This window comes from Camelus ferus, chromosome 28 (genome assembly GCF_009834535.1).
Source record: "Camelus ferus isolate YT-003-E chromosome 28, BCGSAC_Cfer_1.0, whole genome shotgun sequence".
NCBI lineage: Eukaryota > Metazoa > Chordata > Mammalia > Artiodactyla > Camelidae > Camelus > Camelus ferus.
In genome coordinates, this window is record NC_045723.1 from 3,844,543 (window position 1) to 3,861,409 (window position 16,867).

General features: G+C 43.8%; 1 protein-coding gene across 2 annotated transcripts in view; it reads right to left on the bottom strand.

The window, feature by feature from the left end:
- Positions 1-1,550: 1,550 nt before the first annotated feature.
- The window catches only part of ZNF2 (zinc finger protein 2), a 30,077-nt gene continuing 14,760 nt past the window's right edge, over positions 1,551-16,867 (bottom strand). Inside the window, exons 1-5 of one of the 2 annotated variants that reach the window (XM_032469755.1) lie at positions 16,653-16,811; positions 8,651-8,736; positions 7,323-7,449; positions 4,989-5,102; positions 1,551-4,469 (exon numbers count right to left, since the gene is read on the bottom strand). In XM_032469755.1, the coding sequence (XP_032325646.1) occupies positions 3,463-4,469; positions 4,989-5,102; positions 7,323-7,449; positions 8,651-8,683 (1,281 nt within the window). In that variant the 5' untranslated portion in view covers positions 8,684-8,736; positions 16,653-16,811 and the 3' untranslated portion in view covers positions 1,551-3,462. Of the gene's footprint in view, positions 4,470-4,988; positions 5,103-7,322; positions 7,450-8,650; positions 8,737-16,652; positions 16,812-16,867 lie in introns of those variants that run through there. The other variant, XM_032469756.1, reaches the window with a different exon arrangement.

Consider the following 16,867-nt stretch of genomic DNA (forward strand, 5'->3'; position numbering starts at 1 on the left):
GCCCCCTAGGTACCCACGGGGTATTCCAGTGAATCATTTAAAAGGTGAAACCTCCTCACTTAATAGTAAAAATGGAGGAAAGCCTACGATTAAAGAGCCAAAGCAGCCTCATAGCCCTGTTTGCCTGCCCTCGCTGGACTCGCTGCCCTACCGCGGTTAGCTCTGTTTCCTAGGCAGCTTTCTATCCAGTTCTCCAGAAGGATATTTTTAAACCTTTTCTGTTCTCCTCAGGCACCTGCTAATCTTCTCCCTCACGTGAGGAAGAAGCATCAGGGAGAATTTTCATGCTTGCCCGTAATCAAATCTACAACTTTGCCTTTTTTTCACGTCCGTTCTTTCTGCCCTCTCTAATTGAAACAATAAACCTGGGCGTTGCAATCGTAACTGTCAATAAAGCACTCTTAAACTTTAGCAAGCTGGGGAAGTATTTTGTTACCTATACTTAAAGAATCCTGATAAGTGTTCACATCTCTAACATTTTTAAAGAATTCTTCCCTTAGTCTCACATCCCCCTCCAACTGCCATTCTCCCTCTCTCGTTATCGAAGCCAAACTACTCAGCATTGTGGACACTTGCTATTTTTACCTTCCACTTCCCATTCATTCCTTAACTAAGTTCATTCCAGTATGACTTTGGTGCCACCATCCAAGTTACCGACAAGCGCCAGTAGACTCTGTCCTTTTTCACCACTTGGCAATATTGAATGCTTTTTGGGCAACATTAAATGCTTTTTGACTATTCCCTTTCTTGAGTCTTTTAAATTCTGTGACATCGCACTCACTTGGTGTTTCTCTTGCCTCTCCATCCTGTTCTGTTCACTCTGCTTTCATGGCTCTTCCTCTCTTCATACCCCTTTAAATCTTGGTGTTCCCCAAGACCCTAGTCTCTTCCTACACTACACCTTCTTCATGAGCAATTTCCTTCCATTCACGTGGTTTCAGATATCACCTTTATATCTGAAATCACTGTTTTCGGTTTGTCTGTCTACAGAACATCCATACATGTTTGGATAGTTCACAAGCATCTCAAGCTCAATATATTCAAATTAATTCATTCTCTACGCTCACATGGAACACCTTGGCTGCACTGCCTCAGATATTCTTGGCCTTAAACCTTAAGAATGCTGACATGCTTCCAGTTTAACTAACTTCTGACTCCAAGATTTGATCCTACCAATGGCCATTTGGTGAAGCTAAAACCTCAAAATTTAAGGTCTCCATTAATCCATGCTGAATTGAGAGGTATCAATTAAAAGGTAAAATGACCCTTTCCTCAGAATTTTTAGAAGATGGAACAGTATTTCACCCTTTTAAAAATGCTCTTCAACATCACCAAATTTTAAAAGAGAACAAATGGAGAATTGATGAATTTATGTCCCCACTCTGTTTCGATTATCACTTTACTCAAAAGTCCATTAGAATTCTAAATTCATTCAAGCCTCAGCTTGCTGACAATAGCAAAGTATCTTAGGGAAATATTTGACCTTCAATTTACTTTTAACAAGGCAATAAATAAGATTCAGAACTCTCAGAGACAATCATCAGCCGAAAGTTTGTCAATAGTTCCTTTTATTTTCTACTTGAAATTATTAAATAATAGCAGATATTATCCACTATGATAGATTCTGCACTGTGTTTTTCCTCAAGTTGCTTTGAAAGTCCACATGTGAAAAGTCTTCCCTGCTGCTCATCTGCTCTAAGAAAGACTGATCAATAGGGTTGTTTGTATGCTGAGGATCTGTTTGGCAATCCAGTTTCTTGAATCAGACTTTTAACTCCCAGGGAGAAATGCATTTTGGTCCACCTGGATTCATGCAGGGAGAGCTAAGTTCCAGACAGCCTTTCAGAATCAAGTCCTCTTCTGGGCATCACCTTAAGCCAATAGAAAAGGAATGCAGATGCCTAGAGTCAAAGTTGCCTGGTGCCTGATCTTCAACAAAATAAAAATACATGGCTGGGCCCAGGGTACAGAGGGTTTGGGAAGTTGGGACTTCAAGTTCAGCAATGCAGGACCATGTCAAGGCAGACAAATATTCAGGGACACTTTCATTAAACAGGGAGCTCCTTTAGGTCTTGAGTAAAGCAATGATGGGCAGGAAGGGGGCCATTTGAAAAGACTGGTCTAACAGTAATATGCAAAATGTAACTGTGACAGAGGCTGCTGATGTTAACCAAATATTGAGGTGCCTGTTTACTTTCCTAGCCTCTTGGTGCTGGGGTCTGGTGTATGAGATATAAACAGAAGTGATGGCCCTTAAAAATATCCTAAAATCTCCTCCAGATTTCTCTCCCATGATGACCCTGGAGGCAACATGTTCTAAATGATAAGGATGAGGCAAGACAGACTGACTCACATCAGATTCTACATGAGAAATGAATCTTTGTTTATTTGGGGCTTACTTGTTACTGCACCATAGCTTAACACACACCTCCTCAAAAATGAAGAGGAAAGAATCTGAAACAGGGAGTGACTCCTGCAGTAACAGGACCCTGAGGTGATAAAGGTACAGGCCAGACTGTGAAAACTCAAGAAAAAGGATGTGAATCTAAGAGGTGTTTTAAATAGAACTTGGTAAGTCAGAAAGTCATTACTTCAGTTAAATGTTTATTGAGCACCTGTTATTTGCAAGGCACTGTATGAGACACAAAGACATCCAAGTCACACCTCCAAGTGCTTACAGTCTGGGTGAGGAGATAGTACCTGTATATAAATTATAAACATTATAGCATAAAATGGTACAGAGAATAGACTTTGAAGGGAGACCTGTATTCAAGACCTGGCTTCACTTTTGACTAGCTGTCACCTGGGGCAAGTTACTTAACCCCTCCAGACTTCAGTTTGCTCACCTGTAAAATGTGAGTAGTGACAGTACTTATGAGAGGGTTGGTGAGAGGACCAAATAATCTACTCCTTACAACACTCTCAGCTGAGTGCTTGTCCCATAATAAGCACTCAGTAAGTGCTAGCTAGTGGTGGTGGCAGTATTGGGAGATCTAGAAGCTGGGAAACAACAGAATGAGGTCAGTACCCAAAAAAAGCTCCAAGGGAGAGGGACGAACAGCTACAAAAAAAGAACTGTTTCAGAAACAACAGTACTGTTCTGGCACAAGGCTGCCTTTCCCCACCTGTTGTAGCCTCCAGTTATTTAAAGTGCAGTGAGACCTGGGGCCTCAGACAAGAGGTGTGTCTGAAGATGGCCTCCTAATGGCGATCCCTGTTGTCTGACAAACTTCTGCCAAGTGTTGACTTTTTAAAGTCACATCCGAATTTCTGGTATCCATCCCACGTCAGCTCTATCACACAGTGGGCAGAGGGTGTTCATTCAAACACTGTGGCAGCAGAGGCAGGAAAGGAAAGCAGCAGCCAGAACACACAGAATGATCAGGCGATGGGTTTGTCTAAGCTGGGGAACCCCCATCTTAAGTTTTCATGGAGGTCCTGTGACTAAAGTTTTTGGCCAACTCAGTCTATTCCCTGTTTGGCATAACGCCGCTGGTGTTGAATAACTGATGATTTAGAACTGAAAACTTTCCCACACACGCTGCATTCAAAGGGCTTCTCTCCTGTGTGAACTCGCTGGTGTCGTGTAAGCCGGCACCTCTGGCTAAAGGCTTTCCCGCATTCACTGCATTCATATGGCTTGTCTCCAGTGTGAATCTTCTGATGCTGTGTAAGGGAGGAGCGGTCAAAGAAAGCTTTCCCGCACTCACTGCACTGATAGCGGGGTTCTCCGGCGTGAGCTTTCTGATGTCTGTTCAATGAGGAGACACCATAGAAGGCTTTCCCACACTCGTTACATTCATAAGGCTTCCTGCCCGTATGGATGAGCTGATGTCGAGTAAGAATGCTTTTCTGGCTGAAGGCTTTCCCACACTGATTACATTCGTAAGGACTTTCTCCAGTATGAATTCTCTGGTGTCGAGTGAGGGATGAACGATCAAAGAAGGCTTTCCCACACTCATTGCATTTAAAGGGCTTCTCCCCAGTATGAATTCGCTGATGTACAGTTAGGGATGAACGGTCGAAAAAGGCTTTCCCACAGGCACTGCACTCGTAGGGGCTCTCCCCAGTGTGCGACATCAGGTGCCTACTGAGACTGCTCCTGTGACTGAAGGCTTTCCCGCACTCAGGACAGTCATAGGGCTTCTCTCCAGTGTGAGTCCTCTGGTGGCGGATAAGGGAGGAGTGGTCAAAAAAGGTCTTCCCGCAGTCACTGCATTCCTGGTCCCGCTCTTTAGTGAGAGTTTTCCTGGGAGGGGCTGACCGGTGCCGCAAGCCTTCCTCCCGGGAAAGGGACTTCTTGCAGGCCTCCGCTGCAGGACTTTCCTTCTCTGTTTCCAACCCACCCTCCAGGGCATGAAATTCCAATTTAGGACACAGAGGACCTTTTCTTCCAAGCTTTTCGCTCAATGTTCCTTCTGATTTTTCTACTTCTGAAGGACCTTGAATCTCAGGCTTAGTCTCCCAGTCTGGAATGGACAGAAAACACAGGTGCAGTTTCTTTTCTGGGCTAAGAAATGTTACAGCAGAAAGAAGAGATATTGTGATAAATCTGAAAAGTAACGTACAGTTGCTGCATCGCCTGCTCCCACAAATAGTCTTATACTCTAGGGAGAAATCAAGACTTGGGACTGAACTGACAGCAGGGAATAGAACTGATGGTGGAAATCTCAGAAAAGGGGAGAATTTCTATTGGGAGCGTGGCCAAGTGCCGTAGGAGAGCCGGCTACATGGAAGGGATGGTGAGGAACAGGAGTATCACTGTGTGAATGGGCAACGTGACAGGTCTGAGAATGTGAACATTCGGTGAATAAAGGTGAACAATACTTTAAGATGCAGAGGGAAAAAAAAGAAAGTTGGTGGATGATAAAGAATAAACAATAAAGATTTGAATTTGAGAAAAAAGTAGTACCCAATACTTCCTCCCACTCACACCTAAATAACCACCACAAAACAAACTCTGCCCTGCCCCGTTCATACTCAATTACCTAGACAGACATTCTCTGCACACTCTGTCCCCTCAGATCCATGAAGCTCCATGATCCAAGGCGCATCCCCTCTCTTCAACTGGAAAATCACATCAGGTCCAGGCACTGGAAGCCCTGCTCATGGAGAAAAAGACAAGCCAGGTGGTCGCAGGTGATGAATGCACACAACTATCCCAAAGCTAATCCCAGCTTCTGAGTCTTTCAGAGAGAAGGCGCAGCAGGCAGGAAGCGCACATCAGGAACACAGAGCACAAAGTAATGTAAGGAATGCAGGAACCTCTGAATGGAGATCAAGACTGAAGTTCTAAAAAGGAACAAGCAGCGTCCGGTCAGAGAGTTGATGGAATCTGTCTGAATTAATGTGTTTCTTCTTCCCCAGGAAGTGAACGAGATGTTCCTAGCTTTAGCACTGGTAGGACTGCAGGGAAGAGTCCTCATCTCAGGGAAGGTGAGAATGAAAAAAGATCACCTTGTGTAAAAATGTGTAATGAAGGTGCCCATTTCTGTTTGCTTATCCTTTAGTATTATGGTTTCACTTAAACAAGAGGATCATGTTCATTATAAGAAAACTAGGGGCATATACAAGGAAAAAGAAAAATCACCTTTTGTACTTCGCATTCATTTTTTTCTTTCTTTCTTTCTATTCACTTTGATACTGAAAGATACCTGGAGATACATTTTGTTAAAAACTGGATAATGACAATTATATCTCAAAATTTCAAAATAAAAAAAAAAAAAAACTACTGGAGAGCATTATTTGGAAAATGACTAAGGCTACCCCACCTAAAATCATTCATATTTGATTTATTTTGACATCCTAAATCCACTACGATTCACTATATATAATACAAGTCACTCCAGTCACTTTTACATGTAAAAGATCATTTTGGGCAGAAGACTCTCAATTAAAAGAAATCAAAAACAAACAAGTAAAATGAAATGATGCTGAATTTTAAACTTGATTTTTTTCACATGATAATACATTTAAAATATTTTATTTTAATTAGCACATCTACTGCACCATTTTAATGGCTACATGACGTTACATTGTATGAAACAACAGTTTATTTAATCTCCTGCTGACAGAATTTCAGACTGTTTTCAATGCTTTGCTGCTAACAATGTGATGGTGAGTATTTGTGTACACCACGGGCTGCTAATCTTATTATTTCCTTAGGACAAATTTCTAGAAGCAAATCTGTTCATTTTTGGTTAAAAAATAGATCTCCTTCTGGAAATAGTCTTGAGGCCTAAAATTCCGTTGCATTGGGACCCTTGACTTAGGAAATAGGGATACTTTCTTATTGGGCCCAAGGATCACCCATCCAGCTGTAGGCTGACACCCTGCTCACAAAACGGCCACTGCCATCACCTCCCCATGGCTTCCTCTCTCTGACCTTGGGAATTCTATTTTTCTCTGTATTTTATCCCGCCAAAATCTGTGACACAGCCTCAGCAGTCCCCCTAATGCCCCATGAACATTCTATTTCCATGTTTGACCTGTTTGAGCTAATCCAGGGGTGTTATGCTTGCTTTTTTGACCTACCTTCCATGAAATCTGCAGTGTGAATCCTTTCACTGACACCTGCTGCTGATTTTAAGTCTGTTCTGAATCTGCACACTCTCAGCCTCTCATTCTGGAAGTTTCTGAGAGGTTCTCATTACTCGCAGGAGCCCAACTTTACTCCTCCTGAATACCCCATCAGCAGAAGCTCTTAATTTTCCTTTTGTCACACAAGTCTCTACAATTGTGAAGTGCCTTCCATGGGCATCTCTCTGAGACTGTCCTTAAGACAAATAATCAAAATCAAACACATTTCTAGTGACCTTCTCTGAGGCACAGCCTTATAATCCCACCCCCACACTGTCCTCTTTTTAAAGGGAAACACTCCTTTCCCCCTCCTCTGCTTCTCTGAGGAGAAATTTTCCCCCGTCGAGATGGCCCCTCACACCCATCTCCGCCCCTCAGAGCTCTGGGTGGAGCTGAGTAAGTTACTGCCGAGCTGGGGAAGAACCGGGCGTGTGTGACTCAGCCTCCTCTCCCCCTGGAGAGCAGCTCCCAGCAGCAGGCTCTCATGCTCCGCTCCATCGCCCCAGCCCTCCGTGTTGCAGCGAGGGAGCCTGCGGCTGTCTAGCCTGCTTACAGATCAGAAGCCAGCCTGTTCCAAGTCAGGGTTCAGGACTAAGAAACCCACTGAAGCCATATCCTTCTGCTCTCCTATCTTGTCTCTCAGGGGTTCAGACTCAGGTGGGAGAAGAGGTGTCAATTTATTAGCCTCCCAACCCCACATCAACACAATACAGAGTCTGCTCCGTGTGGGAAGTGCTCCTTACCCAACGAGACAACGCTCTTATAGTTCTCCAGCATCACCTCCTTGTACAGGTCTCTCTGAATAGGGACCAGACGCCTCCACTCTTCATCTGTGAAAACCACAGCCACGTCCTCGAATGTCACCGGGTCCTGGAAACACAATCACATTCTCCCTTATTCATAACCCTTCTCTCTACATGGACCAGACCAAACTGTCAGAATGACAAGAGCCTGGAGGATGCAGAGAGAGTGGAAAGAAAATGGTTCTGACAAAGTAGGGCTTTGAAGCATCTGGGGAAAGCGCAAACATCCCCCGAGGCGTGATGTTCTTGGTCACAATTCCACACTGTCTTCGCAGCCGGGCCTCTGAGCATCAGGGGCTCTTCCGCCAGACTTACAGAGAACTTGTAAGAACAGAACGAAGACCTCCCGTGTACCCTTTCCCCAGCTTCCCCAGATGTTAATGTTTTCCACACTGGCTTTATCTTTCTTGGTGTCTACACATTCACCTATCTTTTTCCTGAAATTCTTGAGTAACTTGCAAACATGAGGTCTCTTTACTCAAAAATGTTTCAGTTTATATTTTGTAAAAACATGGAAATTCTCTTGCATAATCACAGTGTAACTGAAAAAATCAGGATAGCACTGATATACTATTATCTAATCTATAATCTTAGTTAAATTTCATCAATTGTCTTTTTTTTCTTTTTACAAATCCTTCAAATAATGGCGTTGATTAGATCATCTTTAAGATCACTCTTATGTTCTGTGATTCTGCAAGACTGCATCTTGACCTCCAATCCTAAAACCCCGCTGAGTCTCCTGCGTGTCTGTAGAAGTTCTAAACCAGAGTGTGGACTTCAGGACTCTCTGCCCTTGGGCGGGAATGGGGTGACTGCGTGTCTCTGCCCACACAAAACTCTTCAGGACTCCTTCAGCCTCACTGAGGCGCTTTACAGCACGTGTCACATTCCCCGCCTAACCCAGCCTCCCTGCAATGTGGGGGCCTACTTTCAGTCCATACATGGAGGTACTAAAGGGAAGTCAGGACTAGAAGCAGCCCGCTGTTCCCCAAACCTTCCACTCAGACCCGTACCATTGGTTTTTAGACAAATCACTTGGAGTGAAGGCTACAGGGGCTGTGTGCCTGGTGGCAGACTAGTGGGCACATGTCCAAGGCAAGAAAAGGTCACTAAAACACAGCACCAGTCAAACGGGAAGGACGCACTACCTATGGAGTCTCTCCCCCACCTGGCTGGGTTTGATCAAAGTAGCTCCAGGATAGAGAAAGAAAAGTGGTTACATTCTGGAGACTACGAGAGTATTTCAGGAACATGAAATTCTCCCTCACCTGGCACCTGGCGGTCGGAGACACAGCAGCCATTCCCTCGTGTGCGCCCTCCTCGTGGAGAGGAGCCGAGTCCCAATGAGGCAAAGCTGTGGGGGGAGAAAGAGGGTATGAGGGAGACCAGTCTTGTTTTGTAGTTTTGTGACCCATGAAGCAAGAAATTTTCCACACGCCAGTGAGTTATGTACCCACCCTCATTCTCAACACCCTATAAAAAGGGAAGGCAAAGAAAAGCAAGGCCAAGAGCAAGCCGGCTCCACGCCGGCATTAGAGCCAAAGGCCGTGGGTACCACTGCTGAGAACACAGGGTGGCGCTTGTTCTGCTGTCATCCCAGAGGCAAACATCTATTCCTGGCAGTCAAGGACATATTAAGGATCACACCGTCTTTATAAATTTACACTCAATATTGTTCGGAATGATTACTAGACAAAAAGTGTAAGTAATTTTATAAATGACTATACAGCTAAGTCATGTCAAGTAAATACCCACAGCGTCTTCAAGGGAAAACTGGCCCATTCACAGCAATACCCTGTGCGAAAGGAGCAGCCCTTGGGCAGCCATGACTTATTCCACGTGACCCTGCGTCATACTCCTGGAGCCACACTGGTAAGGCCACAGATGGGCAATGCACAGGCTGAGCAGTGGACTAACATGCGACCTGGTTTGAAAAGATGACATCCGTCCATCCTCAGGACTGTGAACTAAGAAATGTCAGGACAACTAGTGATGAGCTGAAAGGGTATGAAGAGGGCACAGGGATACAGAAGTAGCCACATGGGTCAGGGGAGCCTGAGCTACCAGGAAGCAGAGCCTGGGAGGACGTGAGAGGCACGATGCAAAAACAGGATGGAACAGACTAAACAGGCAGGCATGTGGTGGTGAAGCGCTGAAGCCGACACCCAGGGATTCCTGGCCCTGAGGCCCCAGTTCACCTAGTACCACCCAGAACCACAATTTACATGTAGACCAACCTTACTTATTCTTAGATTTCCTTAAGACTGTAACCCTCTTAGCCTTTGTGTGAATCTTTATCACTAAATTCCCTTTACTTGAGTTAACTGAGTACATCTCAGTTTTTCACAATTAAGAGTCTAAATAAGACACAGTTAAATCAAGCATCTTGGGGATTCATGAGTAGGGTGTGGAGACTGTGTGGTCCTGAGAAGGAGGAAAAAGTGTGTCTGTGGCTCATTGTCCACTGTGCTGCAGTCAAGGGACTGTATTCACTGAACTTTGTTATTCATTCATCCGTCTACCCAACCAACATTTATTCAGCACCAGCTATTTATACCAAAGCAAAAAAAATTGACACCACCCTTGTCTTCCAAAAGCTTATAAGATACCACATAGAACAAACAAGAAATCAAGTTAATATCTTATAACAGGATGGATACGTGCTCTAAAGAGATGCATGTGCACAGCAAACCAGGAGAGCACACCAGAGGCTTGTCTACCCAGGCGGAATGGACGGAGGAACACTGCAAGTTTCTTGGCAGAAGCGGGACTTAAGATAAGTTTTGATTTGGGGGAGGCAGTGGAACATTCTAGTGGAACTTGATGAAAAACATCCAGTTTTCCAAAAACAAGGAGGCAGGTCTAGCCAGGGAAAGGATGAACAACTGTAGTGAGTTTAGAATGGTGACGTCTAGGTTGTGAGCAGTGCTGTGGGGAGAGACGAGAGAAGAGGCAGGCAGGGCCCAGCTAGATCAAGGCCAGCTCCACACGGTCCTATTCCCAGTGGCACGGGGATCACAGAAGGATTTAAGCATAGAAGGGTCACTACCAGATTTGTGTTTTAGAAAGATCACTGCAATGTCCATCAAAGGCCTTTAAACACGTACCCTTAGACCCAGCAATTCCCTCCTTGGAGTTTTCCCTAAGGATAAAAGAAAGAACACACGTAGAGATTTTTAATAATCATTGTTAATACTGACCTTTATAAAGTGTTATGTGAGGTGACCTCTTAATGACTCTACATGTATCATCTTGTTTAATTCTCACAATACATTGTAAGATTTGAAATAGCCTAAGTTTCTAAAATAGGAGATTTGATTAAATAATTTATGGTCCAGTCCATACACAGAATGGAATACCACTGATATTATTACATTAATATGATAGCATATTAATAGCATATGATCACATTAATATGATAGCATATTAATATGATAGCATAATCATATTAGAAATACTATTTTATGATATAATATGATGCTTAATATCATTTTAATAATAATTAGCATTTATTGAACTTTTGCTACTTACCAGGCACTGTGCTAAGTACTCTTTACAAGCATACTTTAAGGCCCTCCTCATGGATCAGTAAGCTAGGTACTGTTTTACAGGTTAGGAAACTTAGGCTTTTTAAGAAGCTGAGGCAGAATTTGAATCCAGGTCTGCCTAGCAGTTTTTAACCTCTATGCCATAATGACTTATTTTTATGAAAAGGTAACAGACCAAGGTATGCTAGAAAATCCCCAAACACATCCAAGCATGTAGGGAGCTTGAAATACGACTGAAGTGGCACCACAAATCGCTGAGGGGAAGATCACTCCTGATAAATGGAAACGACTTACATGTTCACCAATAGGATCAACTGTGACTTTGTATGTGTGTGCATAAATATTAACTAAGATGAATGAACTAGAGCCTCATGTTAGTCATATAAATTTCAAAAATATAATTACTGAGCAAAAAATAAGAAAGTTATAGAATGACTTTCTGTGCAATAGTTACATGAAATTTAAAAACAGGTAAACCATATCTACAAAAACCTGTATGGGCCAATAAACATCAAATTGTACCTCTGGGGAGGGAGGGGAATAGGGTGGGGGAGGGATAGCTAGGAAACTTCAACTTCGTAATGTTCTGTTTAAAAAAAGAAATCTAAAGGGAAAAAAAAACCCAAAGAAATTCATACACTACTCAGTGAAGAATGCACGCTTTTAAAATTACATATTTGAGTGTGCACACATGTACAGAAAAAAGACTGGAAGAATATATATTAAAATGTTAGTGGCATTACAAGTGATTTTTATTTTATTTCTTACAATTCCTTATATTCTGATTTTTTAGTTTTACAAGAGTATGTGTTTACGCTGGTGTACAGGAAAAAGACCAGAAAGGAAGGAAAGATGGTGTACAGAAACTTACCGCAGACCTGACTGTTTCTTAGGAGCGTTGACCTGTAAGGTTGGCCTTTGGCTGGGGTCTGGCAACTTCAGTTTTGAGAGGGCTTCCTATTGGCCCACCCTTAGCCCTCTTAGAGATAGGAGTGGGCCACTATGCCTAAGCTATTTGTGCAAACAATATGGTTTATGCTGAACACCTGCCGTGCTGCTAGAGGGCCTGGAATTTTGGTATGTGTTGGGCAGACGGCCTGCTGCTGAAACACTTGGGCTCTGAGTCTAATGAGCTTCCTTGGGCTGACACATCACACATGTCGCTGTATTTTCTTTGCCAAAGGAGGATGTGCTCTGTGTGGCCCTCATGGGAGAGAGCATGAGGTGGACTTCACAGAAATTCCTCCAGACTCCGCCTGTCTTTCCCCCTGACGATCTGCCTGTGTAACCTTGCAAGACTGCTGTCATCATCTTAGTCAAGAGGACAACTAGAGGATGAGTCCTGAGTTCTTCTAGCACATCCCTGAACAAAGGGTGATCTCCGGCACCCCGACACAGGTGGCCACACCACTCCGGGCAGCTGTGGCAGAACGGGATTAGAAGAAGTGAGTAGACCAGTGAGGAGGCGGTTACAACTTAACAGGAGAAGGGAATCCACTGTTGAACTATTAAGAAGAGACAACAGGCCGACTGGAAATGGAGATGGGATGGGATGGGAGAGGCAAGGATGACTCCCAGGCCCTGATGTGTCAGTAATGGTACCATCCATGGAGATGAGCAACAGAAAAGTAGGTCTGGAGGGAAAGCTAAGAAGTGCAGTTTTGGACATTTAGAATTTGAGCTGCTCCCACATCGCTGGACAGTTAAAAACCAGGTGACTCTGGCTCCCGCTGGCCAAGTTGTACAAATTATTATTGCCAAATGAAATCACTTGAATTTTGAAAAAACTATGTGTTTTATAGTCAAAATAGAAAAGCTAATATGAAGTATTTTTAAATGGTTGTAATACAAAGAAGGCAATGTTTAAGCCTTCAGTTAAGTAATTTTGTTTTTTTTTCTATTAATTGTATGACCATTCATAAAATACAGATGTACCCTCGAGATATACACTTGTATCCATTCATATGAGCATGAAAAAAGAAAACTAGGCAAAGAGGATAAGCCAAGTAACCCCAGAAGCAGGAACGCTATACCCCAAATAGGAAGGACTAATTAGCAAAGCGCCCAGGTAGACAGAACATGGGCTCCTCATAATGAACCAACCTCAGATTCTCAAGAGGCAAGGTAACTGCAGACTTAATCCTTCCTCCCTTAGGAGATGAGCCCTCCAGCTGGCCTTATTAATTATAAGATACTAATAAGGTACAGTTACGTTTTCAAAAGTGCCGAAAGACTAGATCAATGTATATTTACTAGACAATGGGTTAACACTGGCCAAGCAAACTTTAAAAGAATATTACCTTGAGGATGAACATCAGTTAAACTAAAACCTACATGAAAGGCAAAAAGAAAACAAACAAACAAAAAAACCCACCAAAAATCTTGCTGGAAAAACAAGTTTGGTATAACTATAAAAAGTATCTCAACCTGAGGAGGAGATTGGGGTTTTACATGTTGCTTGGAGGCAGAAAGTGATACATGTGTACGTGGAAACAAGTATGTAACATCAGTTGGCAACTGAAGCCTGCAAGTTATGTCCTCTAAGACAGTATATATTTTGTTGTTGTTGTTCGAGGAGGCACTGGGGATGGAACCCAGGACCTCATGCATGCTAAGCACACATTCTACCACTGAGCTATATACTCCATCACCCTGACAGTATGCATTATCCTTGTTGGTCTTCCATCCTCAAGAGGGTCTCAAAATATTACCTTTAGGTCCTACATAGATGCCAAAACTAGTACTTAGAGATACAGGACAGTATAGGAGCATAGGCTCTGGCAGACTGCCTGAAATCAAAGTCTGGCTCTGCCTATTCCTTCCTGTGTGACCTTAGGCAAGTTTCATAACCTCTCAGTTTGCCCATCTGTAAAATTGGGATAATGAAAGTAGCTATCTCATACAGTTATTGTGTTGCTTAAATAGGATAATATGTGTAAGGCATTTAGAATAATGTGCTAAGTAAGTGTTAACATTAGCTAAAAATCTTGTTATAACCCTAGGAAGATAGAAATAATGAAAATATTAATTACACTGTGCTGTCGTTGTTTTAGAGTAGGTTTAAATGTAAGTGTAGCCATAATACTGGAATCAAAGTATTTGCATATGTTTTTCTAAAGTGTTAGAGCTTTTTGAACAAACCAGTTGAACTACATCTGAAATTGTAGTCAAAACTGCTCAATGTTTGAAGCTTAAAGACAATTTTCAAAGTTTCAGTTATTAGATTATGAGTTTAATACCTTGAGTATTAAACAAATTACAAATGGAGGTGAGCATAAAAGCTTCCCAGCCATTAAGCAACCAAGATGCTCACTGTCAGTGGGCTCCCTGCCAGACCAACTTCATTCCCCATCAGGTTTAGATGTCACCAGGAGACGCTTCAGCAGGCTTTTAGTGGTACTCAAGACTCCTCAAATCCATCAAATTCACATGGAATCACTCCCAGCAAAGGGTCACCTCCACTTTTGTTTTCCCTTCTCCTATTCCTGGGTCTCAGAGTATTTCTGGGGAAAACGCTCTTCAAATTCTTATTTTAGTGCTTTGCCTAGAAAGCTTTTACTATTCCCATCTTAGCTACACAGCTATTCCAAACCTCCATGGCTCCCATTCAATTTCAGCAGAACGCTGTCTTTTACTACCTCAAAGCTTTCGCAAGATTGAGTTCCAAGTGAGGAAGGACTGTGTAGTAGAAAGCACTCCCGGGCCTCCGTGATTGATGGTGAAGGCTTGGGGGAGTTACTTAAGCTAACAGTTGACCGCCCCGTTGTTTAATAACCACTTCACTGTGCAGTTATGAATAGTAAATGAGACAATTAATGTAAAGCATTTATCTTAGTCTGTTCAATAAATGAAAGCTCCTTTCCTTTCTACTGCCCAGCACCAACCCATTCATCCCCCATTGAACCAATATTCTGTGTTCTGTGCTAGGCAGCAGGGCTGTGAGGTCAACAAAACCGAAATACCTGTCTCTAGGACTTTCCCTCAGTGTCCTACATTTGTGTCCTACTTCCTTGTCCACTGTTGTTCCCTCTTAGAATCTGCTCCCTGCATTACCCAGTCTTTCTTTCTCCAGCATCTCCCATCTCTCCAGTAGGTCGTTCCCAATCCTCAAACAGATACATTCCTCCTCCACGTGAAGCTATCTTCACAGAATCCTGTGGCCTCTCTCTGGCAAAACAATTCTCATTTAGGTTTTCCTTTCATGATCAAGCTTCTTGGATGAGTCCTACCTACCTACTGACTGCACATCATCACCACTTACTCACCTCAAAACCATTACTGTGCTCTTGTTACCTCTCACATACCTGGAACTGCATAACTGAAAACTGCCAATGTATTTCTGACCTCTAATTCCAATATCTTTTTCTACTTATTTCTCTGCAGCTTTTTGACTGTTGTGAAGTTTCGGCTCTTTCGAATGGGTACTGTAGCTGCTATGACACTACACTAGCCTGACTTTCTTCCTCCCACTGAAACTGCATCTCGCTGGGACTCTTTCCCCGACTCTTGCCCTGGAAACATGGGTGCTGCCCAAGGCTCAGACTGTGAGAGTACGTGATATCCCTCAGAAAATCCATCCATACCTGGCGCTCCATTTCTGGCCTCTACAGAAATGGCTCCTCAGTCTAGTTCCAATCTCTCTTCCAAACTTATCCGGCATTTCCAAATGACTAAGAATTCTGAATTAGGCATTCTGTCAGCACCTTAAAACCATCTTCTGCTACTCAGTTCCCCACATCAACTCATCTCCCTTTTACATTTCTATCAGATGTTCTGTTACTGTCCCAGGTGACCAAAATTCAAACTCTTACCTAGCTCTCTTTCCTCCCAAATTTAGTTAGTCACCAGGTCCTTTCGACTCTTGTTTTGCAGTGTCATTTGTATCCTTCCCTACCACTGCCACCAACATAATTCAGGTTTACAACAGCTTGCTTCAGGACCTACCACTACCAAGCACTCCTAAGTGGCTCCCTGCACTAGTCCCTTCCCCTCTCTAGTCCTGGATGTGACCCCCAGAATAACTCTACCAAAAGTTTTACTCCTGTTAGTCCCCGATCAGTCCCATACAATCCACCCTGCTGACCGTGTCGTGTCCTGATCCTCTATGCTCTGATCCCAGGGTACTTTTCTCCACCCTAGTCTCTCACTATTCCTTGACACTTCACTCATAAAAATCATTTTCCTCTCAAGTCTGCCTAACGCTTAGCTACTGCTTTCGTATTGTTTTCACATGAAACCCCACCTCCTCCATGAAGCCCCTTGATCACTCGTACGGAGGCCTTAGAGCAGGGAGCTAAAAGAGACAATCTGAGGCGCTTTCTGGGAAACAGGGAGGGATTGGAGTAGGCGGCACAGAGATTTAGTGTCAATTTCACTCACATTTATTAGGCACCCATTATAAGAAGGTACAGGAGACGCGGAGGAAGGCTCCAAACTTCCAACCTGAAAGTTGGGATCTGACACATAGTGGGCGCAGGCCGAAAGACCACTGCTAACAGTGCCCACACCCCACGGAACACAGGCACACACGGGGTGGGGGAACGTCTTTCCGTCCGCACCTGTCCGAGGCGGGACGTCGCCACACACACACACATTCTGCAGGCTGGCTCTGCCTGCGTCATCTGTTCTACTCCCATAGCACCTCCCCCAGGTTCTCAGTGTCCCCTTCTCTCGGCCGCTGCGCTCACTTGGCTCCTGGAAGACACACACCCACAGCCCTCACCTCCAGTACAGGGTGTTCAGGACCCAGGAAGACGGCGCCTCTTCAGGTCAGGAAAGCAGTGCGCCTTGCGCAGAGGGTTCTGACGTCCCCGCTTCCAACCAATGCTCGGCCTTCGCAGACTCCATTTCCCAGAAGTCCCAGCGGTTGGCGCGCTTTAATATGACGTCTAAGGTCCTGTGCACGCGTGCCCTTCGGAGAAAGGGGTTGGCGTCGCT